This window comes from Mercenaria mercenaria, chromosome 15, assembly GCF_021730395.1.
Source record: "Mercenaria mercenaria strain notata chromosome 15, MADL_Memer_1, whole genome shotgun sequence".
In the NCBI taxonomy this organism is placed as follows: domain Eukaryota; kingdom Metazoa; phylum Mollusca; class Bivalvia; order Venerida; family Veneridae; genus Mercenaria; species Mercenaria mercenaria.
In genome coordinates, this window is record NC_069375.1 from 8,253,633 (window position 1) to 8,275,654 (window position 22,022).

Genomic DNA, 22,022 nt, shown 5'->3' on the forward strand with positions numbered 1-22,022 from the left:
CTATGCGAGTGCAAACACAGATAAACGCAATGTCCACTTTTATAATTCATTGCCTTAAGGAGAGCTAGTCATATGGATAAGATCTCAGTCAATCTCATGGTTGCGCTGTAAGTAAGGACTGCACATCAATCCGGACTCTTGAATGAATTAAATAAGCTTAAAACTTTTTTCTTAATCTAGCGACTGTTGAAAAGACGTTAAGCCCGAACACACACATAATCTAGCTCAAATAAAGTAATGAAAAACTAGTTAGAACTCCGATAACTCTGGTGTCTGCTGGTTTTAATTATTTACAGTTATTGACAATCTGAGTTAATGAACTGCATGAGATCTTCCTGTCTCAAGGTCTGAAAATAAGATTCTTAACAATAACATTACTCAATATCTAGCAGTTACGTCATCAAACATTTTTTGTGCAAGAAATGGTATACTAAACAATTACTAAACTGGTATCCAGGTAAAGCATCATTATGTCAATAGTTGACAATTAAGAACAGATACAACATGACCATCGACTGTGTACAATATTTCCAGCATAAAATTGTTCCTCTTCATTCCAAAACCATGAACAATATTTGCAGGACTAAATGGATTTTCCTCCCACCTCGTGTACAATACTTACCTTTCCACTTCCACATAATGTACAATACTTCCAAGACAAAATGGATGCTCCTCTTCATTCTGCTGGGACTTTAAATCACTTGCCACTCACCAATATAGGTTCGAGTATCACTCAGGGCCTTTAATTCTTCATGTGTGGAAGCCATCTAGCTGGCTTACGGAAGGTTGGTGCTTCTACCTGGATGCCAGCCTGGGATTAAATAACGCACAGAGGGGCACCTGGGGTTTTCCTCTACCATCAAAGCTGGAAGGTCGCTATATGACCTAAACTGACTGTGTTGGTACCACACTAAACCCAACAAAAACAAAAAATCTTATTCTGACACTGTGTACAATACATACATGATGAAACAAATGTTTCACTGTATACTGTATAAAACTGTATACCATACTGTATAGAATACTTACTGGACTAAATGAATGTTCCTCTTCATTCCCGGACTGTGTGCTGCTAAGTTTCTTTGAGTGTAGATCTCTCTTAGCTTGTAGCCCTAGCAACCATATCATCATAGATTCATGGTTCTCGGCAGTAAACACATGCTCCTTTCTCTCACTACTGAAAACACACAAAATAAAATTCACAGTTAAAATAGAAGTTCATAAATATGCTCAAAACTTTGAACACAAAACCCATTTAAACTTGAAATAGCACAGAAATGTTCCAAAACTTTTAGTCACCACAAAAGCTATATGTTGTGTCAAATTTGGTTGCAAGTTCTCATTCCTACCTAATGTATTGTTTAAAACCATTTTTTTCTTATTTAATAACAATGATTTAATTTGATTTAGTTGGGTTTAACGTCGCTCCGACACAAATCAGGTCATATGGCGACTTTCCAGCTTTAATGGTGGAGGAAGACCCCAGGTGCCCCTCCGTGCATTATTTCATCACGAGCGGGCACCTGGGTAAAACCACCGACCTTCCGTAAGCCAGCTGGATCCTGACGCAAGTTACCAAACATGCAACCAAGAATATTGGTCTCTATGAAAGCTACCTATTTGCCAGGTTTTGTCTACTTACCTCATGAAGTTATCCTGACAAAATCTGTTTTCTATTTTGAGTAATAATGATTTTAACCTTGACCCCAACAACACAAAATATAACTAAAACCATGACCTCTAGGAAAGCTTTTAGAGCTTTGTTGGGATACCTTTTTCCTAACTGAAGCTACTGGGCAGATCCAGTTTTCCCTCTTTAGAAACAGTGACTTTGACCTTGACCCCAGTGGGAAGAATGCACATCTCAGTGGGAGTATATGTTTACTAACATGTTCTGTGCAGTTTGCCTCCCTGTATGGATTTGGTTTATTCTGTAAAGTATGCCTCCCTGGATGCATTAATTTGATCTATATCATGGTCTGTAAAGTTTGCCTCCCTGTATGCATTTGGTTTATTCTGTAAAGTTTGCCTCCCTGGATGCATTAATTTGATCTATATCATGGTCTGTAAAGTTTGCCTCCCTGTATGCATTTGGTTTATTCTGTAAAGTTTGCCTCCCTGGATGCATTAATTTGATTTATATCATGGTCTGTAAAGTTTGCCTCCCTGTATGCATTTGGTTTATTCTGTAAAGTTTGCCTTCCTGGATGCATTAATTTGATCTATATCATGGTCCGTAAAGTTTGCCTCCCTGTATGCTTTGAGGTTATAATGCAGTAATTCGGTCTAAAATGTGCTTCCGTCGTGTAGTCGAAAGAAGTCCCTAATAAATAAAACCTAATTTTTCCATTTTTCGCGCATTTGCGCATAAATCGGGGGCCAAATGGGCATTATTTCACTCGTGGAATGAATTTTACATAAAATAGGACAGGTTTCATGCTAATACTCGCATGTTTTCGAGTTGTTTACTTGAAAACGAAAGTAGGGTGTTTATTCTGCGGACCGCTTTCTGAAACGCGGCAATATGAGGGTACCTGACTTCAGTTGACTTGCATTTCACTGCATACTATTCAACACCCCTTTTTCTTTTCGTTTTCTTGAAGCAAATGTATGGATATCTTGTGGAAAATAGGTCTACGATGGAGTGAAAATCTAGAAACTGTAACAAAATTGGTCTGAAGTAGCTGAATTTTATATGAAACAAAGAACAATTTCTTTTATTGGTATATAGCCTATAAGAGCTGAAATTAGACTTTTCTCGAAAAACATCACAATTAGTCTTCATAGTCATAAATCGATTGTATATGTTATAAAATGATGTTTTCAATGCAAAATAATCATTAGATTTGAAAAATTTTGAATTTTGACCATATTTTGAGTAGATGCGCATATTTCGGCAGCAATTTCTGCAATAGAAAGGCCAATATTTTGTCTCCAGAATGTGTGAAAATGCACAAAATCCGTCCATTTGAGTCATATTCATGATGGAATGAATGATATTTCAGAATCAAAGTGAAAAATGATGCATACAGGTGAAACTTTTACCAAAATTTACAATGAAGCGACCATAGAGCCTAAATTTAGCCCAGAAAATGGGTAGGGGTGGCCTCACTTAAATGTCTATATTTCTCTAAAATCTCGAATTTTCACAATGAAACTTGTTAACATGTTCGGTATTACATCTTTCTTGAAAATAGAGATGAAAATGTTATGAAATTTGATAAAAAGATATCTCTTATAGGTTATAATGCAGTAATTCGGTCCAAAATGTGCTTCCGTGGTGTAGTCGAAAGAAGTCCCTAATAAATAGAACCTAATTTTTCCATTTTTCGCACATTTGCACGTAAATCGGGGGCCAAATGGGCATTATTTCACTCGTGGAATGAATTTTACATAAAACAGGACAGGTTTCATGCTAATACTCGCATGTTTTCGAGTTGTTTACTTGAAAACGAAAGTAGGGTGTTTATTCTGCGGACCGCTTTCTGAAACGCGGCAATATGAGGGTACCTGACTTCAGTTGACTTGCATTTCACTGCATACTATTCAACACCCCTTTTTCTTTTCGTTTTCTTGAAGCAAATGTATGGATATCTTGTGGTAATTAGGTCTACGACGGAGTGAAAATCTAGAAACTGTAACAAAATTGGTCTGAAGAAGCTGAATTTTATATGAAACAAAGGACAATTTCTTTTATTGGTATTTTAACCGATCGGCCACGAAGGCCCCTTTCAAGTTCTGTAAAGTTTGTCAAAATGGATGCATTTGATCTATACCATGTTCAGTAAAGTTTGCCTCATTGAAAGATGCAAGCTGTTTACTAATATGTTCTTTAGAGTTTGCCCCAATGAAAATATTTGTTTACAATCATGTCCAACTTACTTTTCTTTAAACTCCTTATTTCAAAAGATATCAATAGATCTAACTGCTTAAAAATTCCCTAATTTACATTCCTCTGAAGAAAAACGTAAGATTGCTTTCTTGAAATGTTACAGCACAATTGCTGCTTAAGGCTTTGCCAATTGTATCTGGAGATAAACTCCAATCTGACAACTACAGCCTCCGGGGAATTACACCATTTTCATGACATCTAAACATCATTGGTGTTTTCCTCCAACAGATCTGGTTGATGGTCTTTTGGTCTAGAGTTAAATTGAGTGCTCACTCTCAGATGGTAGTTTGTTGCAAGTACAAGGTAAGCAACTCTATACATGCATGTTTCAAGTCTTTCCATGGTAATAATTAATACTTTAAAAGTTTAAAACTAGAGCTGCTTTTGAGAAAGGCACATGTCTCCCACAACTGCCTAATCATCTGAATAGTAGTATATGAGTCAACTATGTACCAAGACCTCAACTGCCTAATCATCTGACATGATTAAATCTTGGGGACATACAGGACCCATATACTACTTTTCACATTAGTAGTATATGGGTCCTTTATGTGCCCAAGACCTGAGCGATTTTCTGTAATTCAAGGGCCATAATTTTGAAGTGCCTAGGCTGACTTGGCTATTTATTGAACTTGGCAGAGGACTTATTGGCAAACACATTTTGTTCAAGTTTGGTGATGATCGGATGTGAAATGTTCGACTTAAAGTGCGGACAAGATTTGTGACAGACGGACAGACAGACTAGACAGGAGTAAATCAATATGTCTCCCACCACGCAGTGGTGTGGGAGACATAGATATGGACGTTGTCTCGATTGTCTATGGAAACCTGTATGTGACATTTTGTTATGTTTTTAAAAGTTGTGTACATGTAATGTCACGCGTATGACTTAGAACAAAGTAGGAGTTAGTGTTACCCGAGGTAATTACATAATTACTCAGTTAACTGCTGGATGCGTCACAAAGCAAAAAGTCATTTCTCCTTTATATTACTGAAAACTGGTGAAATCAAGCAGAATGTCAACATAACATCAATTAAGACTTCAAATTGATTCAAAACTAATTTTACTCTGCTATTAAAACCTTAATTAAAGCAACTAAAATGTGGGAACCAATCCTTTTCTGTCAAATCTAGCAAAAACTTGTCAAGCCTCTTTGATATAATTATCAGTCACTTAAATAACTAAAAAGAACATCAGCAGAGATGTGGGAAAACAACTGGCTCAAATACTCTGCAAGTCTTGTAATAATAAACTACTCTGTGAAAATAAATTTTGTTTCTAGAAAACTTCACTTTTTCAAGATATGTAAAATATTTGGTGTATTCAAGACATATAAAATGAAATACTTCCAAAGGCACTGCCAACTGACGAAAGTGATAGGAGACATCAATGTGAGGAAGTTGTTTGCTTGACTTTTAGCCTGCTGACGGCAATTGGTTTTGGTTTTGCCTTTGCGAACAGTGCATGATCCGTGCAGACTGATCATGGTCTCTTCGCTATTCAGGCAGTAAATTTTCAGTGAACATCCCTTTAAATAATAAGTGGTATTGCCCAAATTGAATGATGGACCAGTCCATTTTAGAAATTTAGCAGGGTAAAGTTAACTGTACCGATGAGAATTCAAATTTAATACCATCACTTTACAACTTCATCTCATACCTTAGGAAAAATAAACAAGAGCATATATCAGCATAAAATGGATAAAAATCAAACAGATTTTTTTTTTTTAATTTTTGAGTTTTTATACCAAGCAACATACAGAAGATACCATTTACAATTTCGTGAGTTTTTATACCAAGCAACATACAAAATGTTACCATTCACAACTTCAAGAGTTTTTATACCAAGCAACATACAGATGTTATCATTCACAACTTCAAGAGTTGTTATACCAAGCAACATACAGATGTTATCATTCACAACTTCAAGAGTTGTTATACCAAGCAACATACAGATGTTATCATTCACAACTTCATGAGTTTTTATAGAAATAATGTATTGATGTAGGGGCTTCTGTGGTCAAGTGGTTATTGTCACTGACATCAAAACATTTGCCCATCACCAATTCGGGCTTGAGTCTTGCTTTGGGCGTAAAATTCTTCATATGAGGAAGCCATTCAGTAGGTTTATGGAAGGTTTTTGGTTCTTCTCCATGAAATATTTGGGGCACCTTGGGATTTCCTCCACCATTAAAGGCCGGAAGTCACTATATGACTTTTTTAATTGAGGCATGATGTTAAACCCAACAAAAAAAAATACTGATGTTATTGTTGGCAACTTTATGAATTTATACACCCAGCAATATATGGATACTTTATGAGTTTTACAGAAATAACATATATGGGTGTTGTTGTTCACATTATTTAATGAGTTTTTACAGCATATTGATGCTATCCTTCACAACTGACTTTTCATACCAAGCAACATATACAGTACAACCTCTCCAGAGCTTTAAGCAAAAACCTCTCTATAACAACATCAAGCTGAAATATACTGTTAAATTTACCTCTCCAGAACAACAACCTCTTCATAACAGCCAATATTTGTATCTCCCAAAGAGTGATGCTCTACAGAGGTTGCACTGTAGATAACTTCATGAATTTTTGTAGCAACAACTATATGGATCGCTCTATGGGATTTTATAGCAGCATATGAAAGAAATCATTTGCAACTATACGAGGTTTTATTCCAAGCTTTTATAGCAACACCATATAGATGTAATCATTCACAACTTTATGAATTTTTCTAGCAAAAAAACATATGGAAATGGTCAAATTTTAAATACACATTTATGGGCCTCTTACTACGTCATGTCCTTTTTCTAAATAAAACTTTTGTGGTGTTCATAGCAACAACATATGGATGGTATCATTCACCTCTTTCCAAGTTTTACTAGCTATAACCTTTGGAATTTTCATAACTTAATGAGCTTTTATCACAACAATATATATAGAGATGTTATTTTTTCATAACTTTAAAGGCATTGACCTCCAGATTTTGGCTAAAAAATGATCTTTCTTCCAAACTGAATTTTGGTCACATTATGAACATTAGAATGAGTTTTTGTTTCTAAACTATTGTAAAAATACCAAATCAAGAAACAAGAGGGCCATGATGGCCCTATATCGCTCACCTGTTATCATTGCACTTCAGGGCAAGAAGGTCCTCAGAAAAAATATCTAAGTCCAAAGGACAGGAACAACAAAGGGAAGAAATTAAACCAAAAAGAAAAAAAATTCTTACAAGGCACAAATATGTCAAAATACACCTAAAAATGGGAGGTACCATCCATGTTGTATCACAGAAAAGTGGGCTCGGTTTTTCCCTACGGCCAATAATAAAAAAGTTACTAAAAACAAGCTATTTATAGTAACGTAAAAGGGAATTAATTTAAAAAAAATGATTGTAAGTTAACATAAGAAGGATCTGCCAAATAAATCTGTTGACATAAATGAAATTTCAGATCAGTATCTCCATTAGTAACAGAGATATACCCATTTTATTTGAAATAAAGGGAGGTAATTTGACATAAAATCAGTCCATAGTTATCTACCCTCATTAGCTCAGTCCAACTAATGACAATTATGAAATTACAATAAGTCCTGTAAGTACTTACTGATATAAATCCATTTTGATTACAATCAGGGGAGGTAATCAGATATATAAAATAACTCTGGAACCTACGAATGGATCTGATTTGTCATGGAATCCAATATTAATTGTTGTTGAAGATATTTTGGAAGTTTGTATCAAATAAAACCATTAATGAAGTCTCTATATGGCTGCAAAAGCCAAAATAGCCAATTTTGGACCTTTAAGGGGCCATAACTCTGGAACCCATAAAGGAATCTGGCCAGTTCAAGAAAGGAACCAAGATCTTGTAGTGATACAAGTTTTGTGCAAGTTTGGTTAAAATCAAATCATAAATGAAGCTGCTATTGTGCAGACAAGGTCAAATAGCTAATTTTGGCCCTTTCAGGGGCCATAACTCTGGAATCCATTACGGGATCTGGCCGGTTAAAAAAAGGAACTGAGATCTTATGGTGACACAAGTTTTGTGCAAGTTTGATTAAATTCAAATCATAAATGAAGCTGCTATTGTGCAGACAAGGTCAAAATAGCTAATTCTAGCCCTTTCAGGGGCATCACTCTGGAATCCATTAAGGAATCTGGCCATTTCAAGAAAGGAACCAAGATCTTATGGTGATACAAGTTGTGTACAAGTTTAGTTAAAATAAAATCATAAATGAAGCTGCTATTGTGCAGACAAGGTCAAAATAGCTAATTCTGGCCCTTTCAGGGACATTACCTCTGGAACCCATCATGGAATCTGGCCAGTTCAAGAAAGGAACCAAGATCTTATGGTGATACAAGTTGTGTGCCAGTTTGGTAAAAAATCAAATTATGAATAAAGCAGCTATTGTGCAGACAAGGTCAAAATAGCTAACTTTGGCCCTTTCAGGGGCCATAACTCTAGAACCTATATTGGGATCTGGCCAGTTCAAGAAAGGAACCGAGCTCTTATAGTGATACAAGTTGTGCGCAAGTTTGGTTAAAATACAAGAAACGCGGCAATGCTACGAAACCAGGTTTTCAACACTTTTCATAAGAATAAAAAAGTATACTGAATCACAGTGCACCACTTTAAAGCACAACCCTAACCCTAACCCTAACCCTATTTTTAGTAACAATGACCTTGACCTTGATCCCAGAAACCCCAAAATCAATCCCAAGCTACAACTTTATATAAGTTTTCTATACACCAAGTTTCATCATGATAGCTCATTCCTAAGTTAAGTTATTGACCGGAAACCCTTTTTCTATTTTAAGTAACAGTGACCTTGACCTTGACCCCAGAAACCCCAAAATCAATCCCAGCCTTTGTCTTGATATAAGCTACATACACACCAAGTTTTATTCAAATATCTTTACCGAAACAAAAGTTATTGACCGGAAACACCAGTTTGATGCCGCCGCCCATCCGCCCGCCCGCCCGACCAACGACATACCCCAATCTAATAACTCAACGAAAACCTGGTTAACACTTTTCATAAGAATAAAAACGTATACTAAATCACAGTGCACCACTTTAAAGCACAACCCTAACCCTAACCCTAACCCTATTTTTAGTAACAATGACCTTGACCTTGATCCCAGAAACCCCAAAATCAATCCCAAGCTACAACTTTATATAAGTTTTCTATACACCAAGTTTCATCATGATAGCTCATTCCTAAGTTAAGTTATTGACCGGAAACCCTTTTTCTATTTTAAGTAACAGTGACCTTGACCTTGACCCCAGAAACCCCAAAATCAATCCCAGCCTTTGTCTTGATATAAGCTACATACATACCAAGTTTTTATTCAAATATCTTTACCAAAACAAAAGTTATTGACTGGAAACACCAGTTTGACGCCGCCGCCCACCGGCCAGCCCAACCAACGACATACCCCAATCTAATAACTCAGGTTTTTATTGAAAACCTGGTTAAAAATCATAAATGAAACCACTATCACACAGACAAGAAATTGTTGACGGACGCACGAGACGCACGGACCGACGACGGACGAAGGGTGACCACAAAAGCTTATGTGAGCTAAAAAAGATGACCATGTCTAGACCGAACCCAGACCATCTGGAATCGAACCCAGACTGCCTCTTCAATAAAGAAGTTTTCCGCTGTCATTATCAATACCACTACTGAGGATTTAGTATTTAATGCACATTAAATATAGATAATTATAATCGAGGCAGTTTACCTTGAGTAAAGTGTTACAAACGCTTTTCGATTTTCATCGTAAAAAGTTACCAAAAACAACTAATTCTCATGTGTTTCCGTAACACAGTCTGTCAGTAATTAAGTTTCAAAGCATTCTAAAGAAATATAACCATTACATTCCAGATTTAAAAAAAAAAAAAAATTTTTATAAAGCAATCTGGAGGCCAGTGCCTTTACGCAGCAGATAAGTAACTGATGAAATAAAGAAGAAAACCATGGAAATACCAAAAGAACAAAGTTTGCAATATGCAAAAACGTATCGAAACCAAACCTCAACCTTGGTAACAATCAAACAATTCTAATTTTTAAAGTCCTCTCACATAGGCAAATTATGGCTTTGAATAGAAATTCTACAGATGAAGACAATGATACAGTGACACAGAACCACTTGAGCAATGCACAGGATTCCTTAGATGTTTTCCTTAAATTTCTTTGCCTGGATTGTTGGTGGTGATGAATGTATCAATTTGGTCTGAAATCTCATTTCTTCCTGCAATATTATAATGAATTAACATAAAGTTCATTCCTCTGGCACTGACTAGTTTCCCCTTCCATTGAATCTTTTTCTAGACTGATCATATTTAATAGCATCTCCACAGGAAGGATATCTGTCTGATTAGCACAGCATGGTGACAGGACAACAACATCACTATCCTGTCTCATACACTCTAACTTCTTATTAGAATCAATAACTGATCTAATTCATAAATTGCGGCTAATTAGTAATGACATCATACAAAAGCACAACAAATTCTTACTGTGAAATCATTTTTATTCGCGTAGGACAAATTTTCGCGTATTCTGCGCTAGGACCGATGCGCGAATTTAAAACCGTGCTATTATTATTTTCTACTTTCATTTTTTCATTTCTAGAATTGAAAATGCGCGTATTAAAGCTCGCGCGAAACAGTCCTTTTTCACGTTTGCATGAAATTTCATGCCAGCGAATTTAAATGATTTCACAGTATATTATTGCTTAACAGTAAAAGAATCATCCTTATTTTATTTTATATTGCAATGTCATTTATATCAGCTTTTTAAAATAATGTTTAGGGATGGAGAATTGAACAGTATATGAATCTAGAGGTTGTGAAGTTGATCCCCATGTTAAGTGAATGTTCCCTGCAATGCTCTGACACTGGAGAAGCTGACTTTTTTTACAGTGAAATAACTGAAATGTTAGCAGCAAAAATATCTCCCAAGGTTGCAAGTTCAAATAGCTGGGCCTAGTGATGTCTTAACTGACAAACACCAGTACAGTGCCTCACCAACTTACACCAGTACATGACCCTCACTGGCTCACACCAGTACATGCCCTCACCAACCCAGTACACCAGTACATAACCATGACTGACAAACACCAGTACTTGTGCCTCACCAGCTAATTTCACTGGTTGACACAAGCATGCAACTTTCAACAAAATACATTTATTGATAGTGAAAATAATTTTCAATTTAGAACCAAAAATCCTTACCTGAAATTCATTTCCCTGTAGCGCTTATTAATGAAACATTACAATATTCCCATCTCTCTATTTACTACACTGAAATTAGTTTCTATGAAACCACATCTGAGAGAAGATCAGAAAGCTATGACAAAACAGTACCAATAAGAGTCACTTGGAAGGATCTCTGTGATTACCACTATGATTCCACTGACAATTCAAATATTGATTAAGTCACAGCAGTATTAGTGACAATATGAGTTGCGTGTCTACTGTCAGGTCACAAAAACTCACACGATTATCCGCGCTGTGACCAGACATGGTAATTTGTCTGCAAAGCAATTATTACATGATAATTACTTCTGCTGTTGACATCCTTAAATGTCACAAAGCTTCATTAAATGTCTAATTTGCTCACTGTTTCATTAAATCTTAAATTTAAATACATTCCTGTACACTAAATGTTGAATTTAATGACTTTCCTTTTAAATTAAATGTGTAAGTTAATGACTTTCCTGTTACACTAATGGTTGAATTTACTGACTTTCCTTTTAATTAAATGTTTAATTTAATAACTTTCCTGTTACACTAATGGTAGAATTTAATGACTTTCCTTTTAATTAAATGTATTATTTAATGCTTTCCTGTTACACTAATGGTAGAATTTAATGACTTTCCTTTTAATTAAATGTATAATTTAATGACTTTTTTGTTACACTAATGGTTGAATTTAATGACTTTCCTTTTAATTAAATGTATAATTTAATGACTTTTTTGTTACACTAATGGTTGAATTTAATGACTTTCCTTTTAATTAAATGTTTAAATTAATGTCTTTCCTGTGACACTAATGGTTGAATTTAATGACTTTCCTTTTAATTAAATGTTTAATTTAATGTCTTTTTTGTTACACTAACGGTTGAATTTAATGACTTTCCCTTTTAATTAAATGTTTAAATTAATGTCTTTCCTGTGACACTAATGGTTGAATTTATTGACTTTCCTTTTAATTAAATGTTTAATTTAATAACTTTCCTGTTACATTAATGGTAGAATTTAATGACTTTCCTTTTAATTAAATGTATTATTTAATGCTTTCCTGTTACACTAATGGTAGAATTTAATGACTTTCCTTTTAATTAAATGTATAATTTAATGACTTTTTGTTACACTAATGGTTGAATTTAATGACTTTCCTTTTAATTAAATGTATAATTTAATGACTTTTTTGTTACACTAATGGTTGAATTTAATGACTTTCCTTTTAATTAAATGTTTAAATTAATGTCTTTCCTGTGACACTAATGGTTGAATTTAATGACTTTCCATTTAATTAAATGTTTAATTTAATGTCTTTTTTGTTACACTAATGGTTGAATTTAATGATTTCCCTTTTAATTAAATGTTTAAATTAATGTCTTTCCTGTGACACTAATGGTTGAATTTAATGACTTTCCTTTTAATTAAATGTTTAATTTAATGACTTTTTTGTTACACTAATGGTTGAATTTAATGACTTTCCTTTTAATTAAATGTATAATTTAATGACTTTTTTGTTACACTAATGGTTGAATTTAATGACTTTCCTTTTAATTAAATGTTTAATTTAATGTCTTTCCTATTACACTAATGGATGAATTTAATGACTTTCCTTTTAATTAAATGTATAATTTAATGACTTTTTTGTTACACTAATGGTTGAATTTAATGATTTCCCCTTTAATTAAATGTTTAAATTAATGTCTTTCCTGTGACACTAATGGTTGAATTTAATGACTTTCCTTTTAATTAAATGTTTAATTTAATGACTTTTTTGTTACACTAATGGTTGAATTTAATGACTTTCCTTTTAATTAAATGTATAATTTAATGACTTTTTTGTTACACTAATGGTTGAATTTAATGGCTTTCCTTTTAATTAAATGTTTAATTTAATGTCTTTCCTATTACACTAATGGATGAATTTAATGACTTTCCTTTTAATTAAATGTATAATTTAATGACTTTTTTGTTACACTAATGGTTGAATTTAATGACTGTCCTTTTAATTAAATGTTTAATCTAATAACTTTTCCTGTTACACTAAGTGTTTATCTTGATGAGTTTTCTTTTAAACTTACTGACATTCCTTCAGTACAACATCATTACATATAACATTTAGTATAACATGAAGTTCATCACATACAACATTTAATGTAACAGGAAGGCTATTACAAATAGCATTTAGTACAAAAGATACTACATTCAGAACATTATGAACATGTTAAATATGTCAAACCTAATATATAAACATAACTCACTTTAAATGAGTTTTTCATTTAAACACTACAGTTGGCTCGAGTTAAGTTCCATCTGCTAAAAAATTACTCTGAGATGCAATTTTTCTTGACCAGTAGTTTTCACGGACACAGTCTTGTCACGTATTGTGTGAATGGTTGTGTTCCCTGGGAGATGGATGTTTCATCTATATCCAATCTGTGAAAGTTCAAAGTCAAATTCTTTCCATTCACAGATTACAAACTGATGAAATGATGTTATGTGGTTCTCTATGTCAGAGGACAATTTCTTTGTAATGTGTTTCCTCTGACGCAGAGTAAGTTCATGCCTGTTAATGAGTCGTGAATACCACCCTGCCTATGCCTTGAATATGTGCCTTTCTCTATAGAATACTTAGCATTTTTTGCCAGGTGCTAAGCCTTTATTCTGATCGTCATAATATAAAGCCACTTTGCTGTAATTCTAGTATTTACGTTAATAAGTCTGTCTCTAACCCTTTGTACGGGATCAAACGCATCACATGACGTTTCTGTCCCCTAGGACCATCAAGAATTCCATCTTTGGATTTTTGCAAGTTTCATACAAGATTTTCACTGACACCAAACTCGTGTTCAGCTGCACAATTGTTAGAAAGTTTCTATCAAACAAATTTTTAATGCATTGTAATGCAACATGTTTCCGTTTAGGCATTTTGTTACTGATAATCCAATGTGTGCTTGAATCAAGAGCTTTATAATTGATTGTATGTCAAACAGATATAAAATAATTTATTTATTCTGTTGGGTTTAACATGGCATCAACACAATTATAGGTCATATGGCAATTTTCCAGCTTTGATGATAGAGGAAGACACCAGGTACCCCTCCACGCATTATTTCATCAAAAGCGGACAACTAGGTAGAACCACCGACCTTCCTAAAGCCAGCTGGATGGTTTCCTCAGATGAAGAATTCAACACCTTGAGTGAGGCTCAAACTCCAAATAAATACAAGTATGAATTCATCATTTAATTATCTGACATATTTACGACACTGTACAGAGTGCTTAAACATGCCTGGGTCCAAAATTTTAACAATATTCAACCTGCAAATCTACTGAGGACACGCCTTCGGCCAATGAAAAAAATGCTAGACCATTAAGCAATCAGTTTTGATTGGTTATGGGAGTGCTTTATGAACAACAGAATAATATTTTATGATTGACATTTAGGAAGCCTGATACAAGAATAGCGAGTATATAATCAATTGCAGGCATTGTCAGTGTGAATGTCACTTTGACAAAAGAATAAACAGTGGTCAATTCTTTTGATATTAACTCTGATTAACGGGTAAAGGGTGCACATATTAAACGATCGGTAATCTATGTTTTTGTTCTACTAATAAATTTCTATGGCAAAATGGCATTGACTTTCATAATCAACATGATGTTTTACCACTAAGAGGCAATGGAACTTGGTATAATAACAGAGATGACATTAAAAAACAAGAGGGCCAAGATGGCCCTAGGTCGCTCACCTAAGATACACTCCATAACAGTGTAAAACAGGTTTGACCTAGTGATTTCATGGAAACAAATATTCTGACCAATTTTCATTAAGATTGGACCAAAAAATTGGTCTCTTGCGATAAAACAAGCATTTTCTTAGATATGACCTAGTTTTTGACCCTAGATGACCCATGTTTAAACTCGACCTAGATTTTATCAAGGCAATCATTCTGACCAAAATTCATGAAGATCAACTGAAAAATACAGCCTCTATCACATACAGAAGTTTTTTCTTTGATTTGACCAAGCGACCTAGTTTTTGACCTCAGATGACCCATATTCAAATTCGACCTAGATTTCATTAAGGCAATCAACCTGATCAAATTTCATAAAAATCAATTGAAAAAAACAGTCTCTATCGCATACACAAGATTTTTCTTTAATTGACTAGTGACCTAGTTTTTGACCTCAGATAACCCATATTCAAAATCGACCTAGATTTCATCAAGGCAATCACTCTGACCAAATTTCATGAAGATCAATTGAAAAATACATCCTCTATGCATACACAATGTTTTTCTTCGATTTGACCTAGTGACCTAGTTTTTGACCCCAGATGACCCATTTTCGAACTCGGCCTAGATTTTATCAAGGTAATCATTCTGGCTAAATTTCATGAAGATCAGTTGAAAAATACAGCCTCTATTGCATACACAAGGTTTTTCTTTGATTTGACCTAGTGACCTAGTTTTTGACCCAGTCGACCCATTTTCGAACTTGGTCTAAATTCATCAAGGTAATCATTCTGACCAAATTCATGAAGATCAATTGAAAAATACAGCCTCTATCGCATACACAAGGTTTTTCGTGATATGACCTAGTGACCTAGTTTTTGACCCCAGATGACCCATATTCGAACTCGGCCTAGATTTCATCAAGGATATCATTCTGACCAAAATTCATGAAGATCAATTGAAAAATACGCCTCTATTGCATACACAAGGTTTTTCTTTGATTTGACCTAGTGACCTAGTTTTTGACCCGAGATGACCCATTTTCGAACTCGGCCTTTATTTCATCAAGGCAATCATTCTGACCAAAATTCATGAAGATCAATTGAAAAATACAGCCTCTATCGCATACACAAGGTTTTTCTTTGATTTGACCTAGTGACCTAGTTTTTGACCCGAGATGACCCATTTTCGAACTCGGCCTAGATTTCATCAAGGTTATCATTCTGACCAATATTCATGAAGATTAATTGAAACATACGGCCTCTATCGCATACACAAGGTTTTTCTTTGAGTTGACCTAGTGACCTAGTTTTTGACCCGAGATGACCCATGTTCGAACTCGGCCTTAGATTTCATCAAGGTTATCATTCTGACCAATATTCATGAAGATTAATTGAAAAATACCGCCTCTATCGCATACACAAAGTTTTTTTTGATTTGACCTAGTGACCTAGTTTTTGACCCGAGATGACCCATTTTCGAACTCGGCCTAGATTTCATCAAAGTTATCATTCTGACCAATATTCATGAAGATTAATGAAAAATACAGCCTCTATCGCATACACAAGGTTTTTCTTTGATTTGACCTAGTGACCTAGTTTTTGACCCGAGATGACCCATTTTCGAACTCGGCCTAGATTTCATCAAAGTTATCATTCTGACCAATATTCATGAAGATTAAATGAAAAATACAGCCTCTATCGCATACACAAGGTTTTTCTTTGATTTGACCTAGTGACCTAGTTTTTGACCCGAGATGACCCATTTTCGAACTCGGCCTAAATTTCATCAAGGTTATCATTCTGACCAATATTCATGAAGATTAAATGAAAAATACAGCCTCTATCGCATACACAAGGTTTTTCTTTGATTTGACCTAGTGACCTAGTTTTTGACCCGAAATGACCCATTTTCGAACTCGGCCTAGATTTCATCAAGGTTATCATTCTGACCAATATTCATGAAGATTAATTGAAAAATACAGCCTCTATCGCATACACAAGCTAAATGTTGACAGACGACGGACGACAGACGACGGACGACGGACGCCGGACATCGAGCGATCAGAAAAACTCACCTGAGCATTGCTCAGGTGAGCTAAAAACCTGTTGAATTTATTCTGGATGAAATCAAATTTGTTCACATAGCATATCAAGCAACATAGATGAACTTTTCTGTAGCTCTGAATATGACACCAATATATGACATAGTGATAGCTGTCAAATGGAAAAGATTATCATAATTCAGTATTTGCCTTAGTTTGCAATCTTGTGTTGTGTATGGAACTAAATACACCAAATTGAGCAAGATGTGACATCAGCTTACCTCAATTAATCCTGTCTTATTGTCACACCACCATCCTCTTATTCCCCTGTGTGACTAATGCAGTTTATGGCACAAGGAGGTTATAAACTTTCCTCAAATTGTTGAAAATAAGTTTCTGATGTCCACCATTGAATATGTATAACATTTATATATTTCTACAATTAACATCATTGGTAAATTATTAAATAAAGCTTCTGGTTATTGAATAAATACTAATTTTATCTGTGTGTGTAACATGTTGTATTACAGCTCATCAATTATTGTTCTATATGTCAAATATTTGCTGAATAAATACATACTAATTTGTTTGTTATTGTTTTTGTTCGATTTAACATGGCACAACACAATTATAGATCATATGGTGACTTTCCAGCTTTGATAGAGGAATAAGACTCCAGGTGTCCCTCTGTGCATTATTTCATCAAGGGTAGGCATCTGGGTAGAACCACCATCTGTAAGTAAGCTGGATGGCTTCCTCACATGGAGGAATTTAATGCCCCAAGTAAGGCTCAAACCAACTTGGGTGAGGGTAAGTGGTTCTAAATCAGCGACCATAACCGCTCAGCCAAGGAGGACCCAATCATGTGCTAAAATGTTGGTGTTAAACAGAAAACTGCAGTCTAATTTTCTAGATTGAGCATTTAATTCATAGGACTGGGGCCCAATGGTGTATCAAAATGATACATACACTGAACCGAGGCTCAATGATAGATAACATTACCAACATGCAAAATGGTGAATCAAAATGACAACACACACCGAGGCCCAATGATGTATAAAGGGACCAAGCTTTCGGACAGTTCAAAGCCTTTAAAAACTCACCATCTTCAAAGAACTGTTACATAATCTTCGTTTGGATGCATCTGCAATAATGTTCCAGTGCTGATATTTCATATAACTAGGTGGAACGTAGATTTCAGCAATTGTTTATTTTCATTTCTTTACAAATGGCATTCATTTTCAAAAGGGGACAACTTGTTCAGAGTATAATTTAAGTATCCATAGTACGGGACTGTATGGCAGAACATGCAATGGTCAGGTAGACTGTTGGCAAAGATGTTGTGCATTAATCAAATATTTCTGTGTTTTGATGATATACTCCTGAAATTAACTTTCATTTTGTCCAACCTTGGTCCTTTTCTTCTTCTTCTTCTTTGTACACAACATAGCTTCCTATTCTTAAAGTCCATTTTTGCCATAAATGGTCTCTTCCTTCTCTTGAAGCTGTACTGAATGGAATACACTTTGAAAGATTTGGTTTTCTTTTTCTCTTGAACTTCACTCTGACACAATTATTTTTTTTGCTCCTGAAATACATTGTGAAGAGAAAAATGCTTTTCTTATTCTATATGCACCTAACCTCTATGTATGCTTTCACCTCTACGTGTCTTCATCTCTATGCATTCTTTTACCTTTATGTATGCTTTCGCCATTATGAGTGCTTTCATCTCTAGGAATGCTTTCAACTTTAGGTGAGCTTTAACCACTATGTATGCTTTCAACTCAAGCTGTGTTTTCACCTCTACATATGCCTTCACCTCTAGGTGTGCTTTCACCTGTACTGATGCCTTCACCTCTAGCTGTGCTTTCACCTCTACATATGCCTTCACCTATAGATATGCTATCACCTCTACTGTGGATGCCTTTACCACTAGCTGTGTTTTCACCTCTAAATATGCCTTCATCTCTAGGTGTGCTTTCACCTGTACTGATGCCTTCACCTCCAGCTGTGCTTTCACCTCTACTTATGCCTTCACCTATAGATCTGCTTTCACCTCTACTACTGATGCCTTCACCTCTAGGTGTGCTTTCACCTCTAAATATGCCTTCATCTCTAGGTGTGCTTTCACCTGTACTGATGCCTTCACTTCTAGCTGTGCTTTCACCTCTACATATGCCTTCACCTATAGATTATGCTTTCACCTCTACTGTGGATGCCTTCACCTCTAGCTGTGTTTTCACCTCTAAATATGCCTTCATCTCTAGGTGTGCTTTCACCTGTACTGATGCCTTCACTTCTAGCTGTGCTTTCACCTCTACATATGCCTTCACCTATAGATTATGCTTTCACCTCTACTGTGGATGCCTTCACCTCTAGCTGTGTTTTCACCTCTAAATATGCCTTCATCTCTAGGTGTGCTTTCACCTGTACTGATGCCTTCACCTCCAGCTGTGCATTCACCTCTAAATATGCCTTCACCTATAGATGTGCTTTCACCTCTATTACCGATGCCTTCACCTCTAAATATGCCTTCATCTCTAGGTGTGTTTTCACCTCTAAATATGCCTTCATCTCTAGGTGTTCTTTCACCACTACTTATGCCTTCACCTCCAGCTCTGCTTTCACCTCTACTTATGCCTTCACCTATAGATGTGCTTTCACCTCTACTACAGATGCCTTCAACTCTAGGTGTGCTTTCACCTCTAAATATGCCTTCACCTTTAGGTGTGTTTTCATCTCTAAATATGTCTTCATCTCTAGGTGTGCTTTCTCCTCTACTGATGCCTTCACCTCCAGCTGTGCTTTTACATCTACATATGCCTTCACCTATAGATGTGCTTTCACCTCTACATATGCCTTATCCTATAGATGTGCTTTCACCTCTACTGCCAATGCCTTCACCTCTAGCTGTGTTTTCACCTCTAACAAGAGCTCGTCGAACATGAAATGAATGACCCCCTTGATGCATTCAGTAACTGCACAAGGAACAGAAATTATCTGCTCACAGTAAACAAAAGTTCTACTGTTCTGGTTCAGTGTGACATTGACCTTTGACCTATTGACCTCAAAATCAACAGGGGTCACCTGCTGGTCATGATCAACCTCCTTATCGTTTCGTGATCCTAGGCCCAAGCGTTCTCAAGGTATCGTACGGAAAGAGCTAAAATGTTCCGGGTCAATGTGACCTTGACCTTTGGCCTACTGACCTCAAAATCTATAGGGGTCATGTACTGGTCATGACCAACCTCCCTATCATGTTTCATGATCCTAGGCCCAAGCGTTCTCAAGTAATTGTCTGGAAACAGTTTAAATGTTCCGGGTCACTGTAACCTTGACCTTTGACCTACTGAACTCAGAATCAATAGGGGTCATCTGCTGGTCAAGATGAACCTCTCTATAATCTATCATGACCCTTGGCACAAGCGTTCTCAAGTTATTGTCCAGAAACTGTTTAACTGTTCCTGGCCAATATGACCTTGAACTTTGACCTAATGATCTCAAAATCAATAGGGGTCATCTGCAGGACATGACCAATCTCTGTATCAGTTTTCATGATCCTAGGCCCAAGCGTTCTTGAGTTATTGCCCAGAAACCGTTTTACTGTTCCTGGTCAGTGACCTTGACCTTTCACCTACTGATCTCAAAATCAATAGAGGTCATCTGTTGGTGATGACCAACCTCCCTTATCAACTTTCACGACCCTAGGCCCAAGCAACCTTGAGTTATCATCCGGAAACCGTTTAACTGTGTCGGGTCGCTGTGACCTTGATCTTTGGAATACTAACCTCAAAATCAATAATGGTCATCTGCTGGTCATGATCAACCTCCCCATCAATTTTCATGATCCTAGGCCAAAGCATTCTTGAGTTATCATCCGGAAACTGTTCAACTGTTCAGAGTCACTGTGACCTTGACCTTTGACATACAAATCTCAAAATCAATAGGAGTCATCTGCTGGTAATGACCAACCTTCCTATCAATTTTCATGATCCTAGGCCCAAGCGTTCTTGAGTTATCATCCCGAAACGGATTGGTCTACATACAGACAGACTGACCGACATCTGCAAAACGATATACACCTCCTTCTTCGAAGGAGGGCATAAATATGCCTCCATCTCTAGCAGGGATCATCCTACAAGGCGATTTGAGCGATATTGTCACTTTAAAGTCGGCCACTTAGCCTAATTATCGCCTCTGGGCAAATCCGAATCGCTGAGTTTTTCAGCGAGTTATTATCTGTTTACTTAAAGTTGTAAAACTTCATGCATTTTCTAGATTAAATTATTGATAAATCTAGTCAACCCTGCCTACTCGCCTGTCAAACTTCAGCCAGTCGTAGTGTTAATATCCCAAAGTGTCAATCATTAATATTGTAAGCCGCCACCATTTTGAAAATTTTCAATCGGCGTGTAAAAAGCCAACAAACTTAACAAGAGCATGATCTTATGCAACAATTGTATATTATTCTTTTTTTATTAAAGATTACTTCAAAAATTATTTCAATTACCATGATTACGGTCAATTTCTGTAAATGAATTGCTCGGGTACTGTGGATAAACAAGAGCACCGCCGTGCTGGTGCTGATGCTGATGCTGATCTGATTTTTTTTCTTTTGTATAATAGAAAAAGTTATCCTACCCATGATTTTCTAAGTCCAAAAAGGGCCATAATTCTTGCAAAAAGCAAGATGGAGTTATGTTTCTTGATGTACATAGCTTATGATGGTGAACAACTGTTGCAAGTTTCAAAGCAATAGCTTGAATAGTTTAGGAGAAAAGCTGACCTAAATACAAAACTTAACCAATAAATCTGATATTTACTAAGTCCAAAAGGGGCCATAAGTCTTGCAAAAAGCAGGATGGAGTTATGTTTCTTTATATGAGAAAAGCTGACTTAAACATATTACTCAACCAAGAAAACTGATTTTCTAAGTCCAAAAGGGGCAATAATTTTTGAAAAAAGCAGGATGGAGTTATGTTTCTTGATGTACAGGGTCAGCTTATGATGGTTAACAAGTGTTGCAAGTTTTAAAGCAATATCTTTGATAGCTTAGGAAAAAAATTGACCAAAACATAAAACTT

The 22,022-nt window shown here is 35.7% G+C and overlaps 1 protein-coding gene across 5 annotated transcripts in view; it reads right to left on the reverse strand.

The window, feature by feature from the left end:
• Window positions 1–22,022, reverse strand: part of LOC123534907 (uncharacterized) — a 233,292-nt gene that overhangs the window by 145,911 nt on the left and 65,359 nt on the right. For all 5 annotated transcript variants that reach the window (XM_053524488.1, XM_053524491.1, XM_053524487.1 and 2 more), the window contains one exon: window positions 1,030–1,177. In XM_053524488.1, the coding sequence (XP_053380463.1) occupies window positions 1,030–1,177 (148 nt within the window). The remainder of the gene's footprint in view (window positions 1–1,029; window positions 1,178–22,022) is intronic.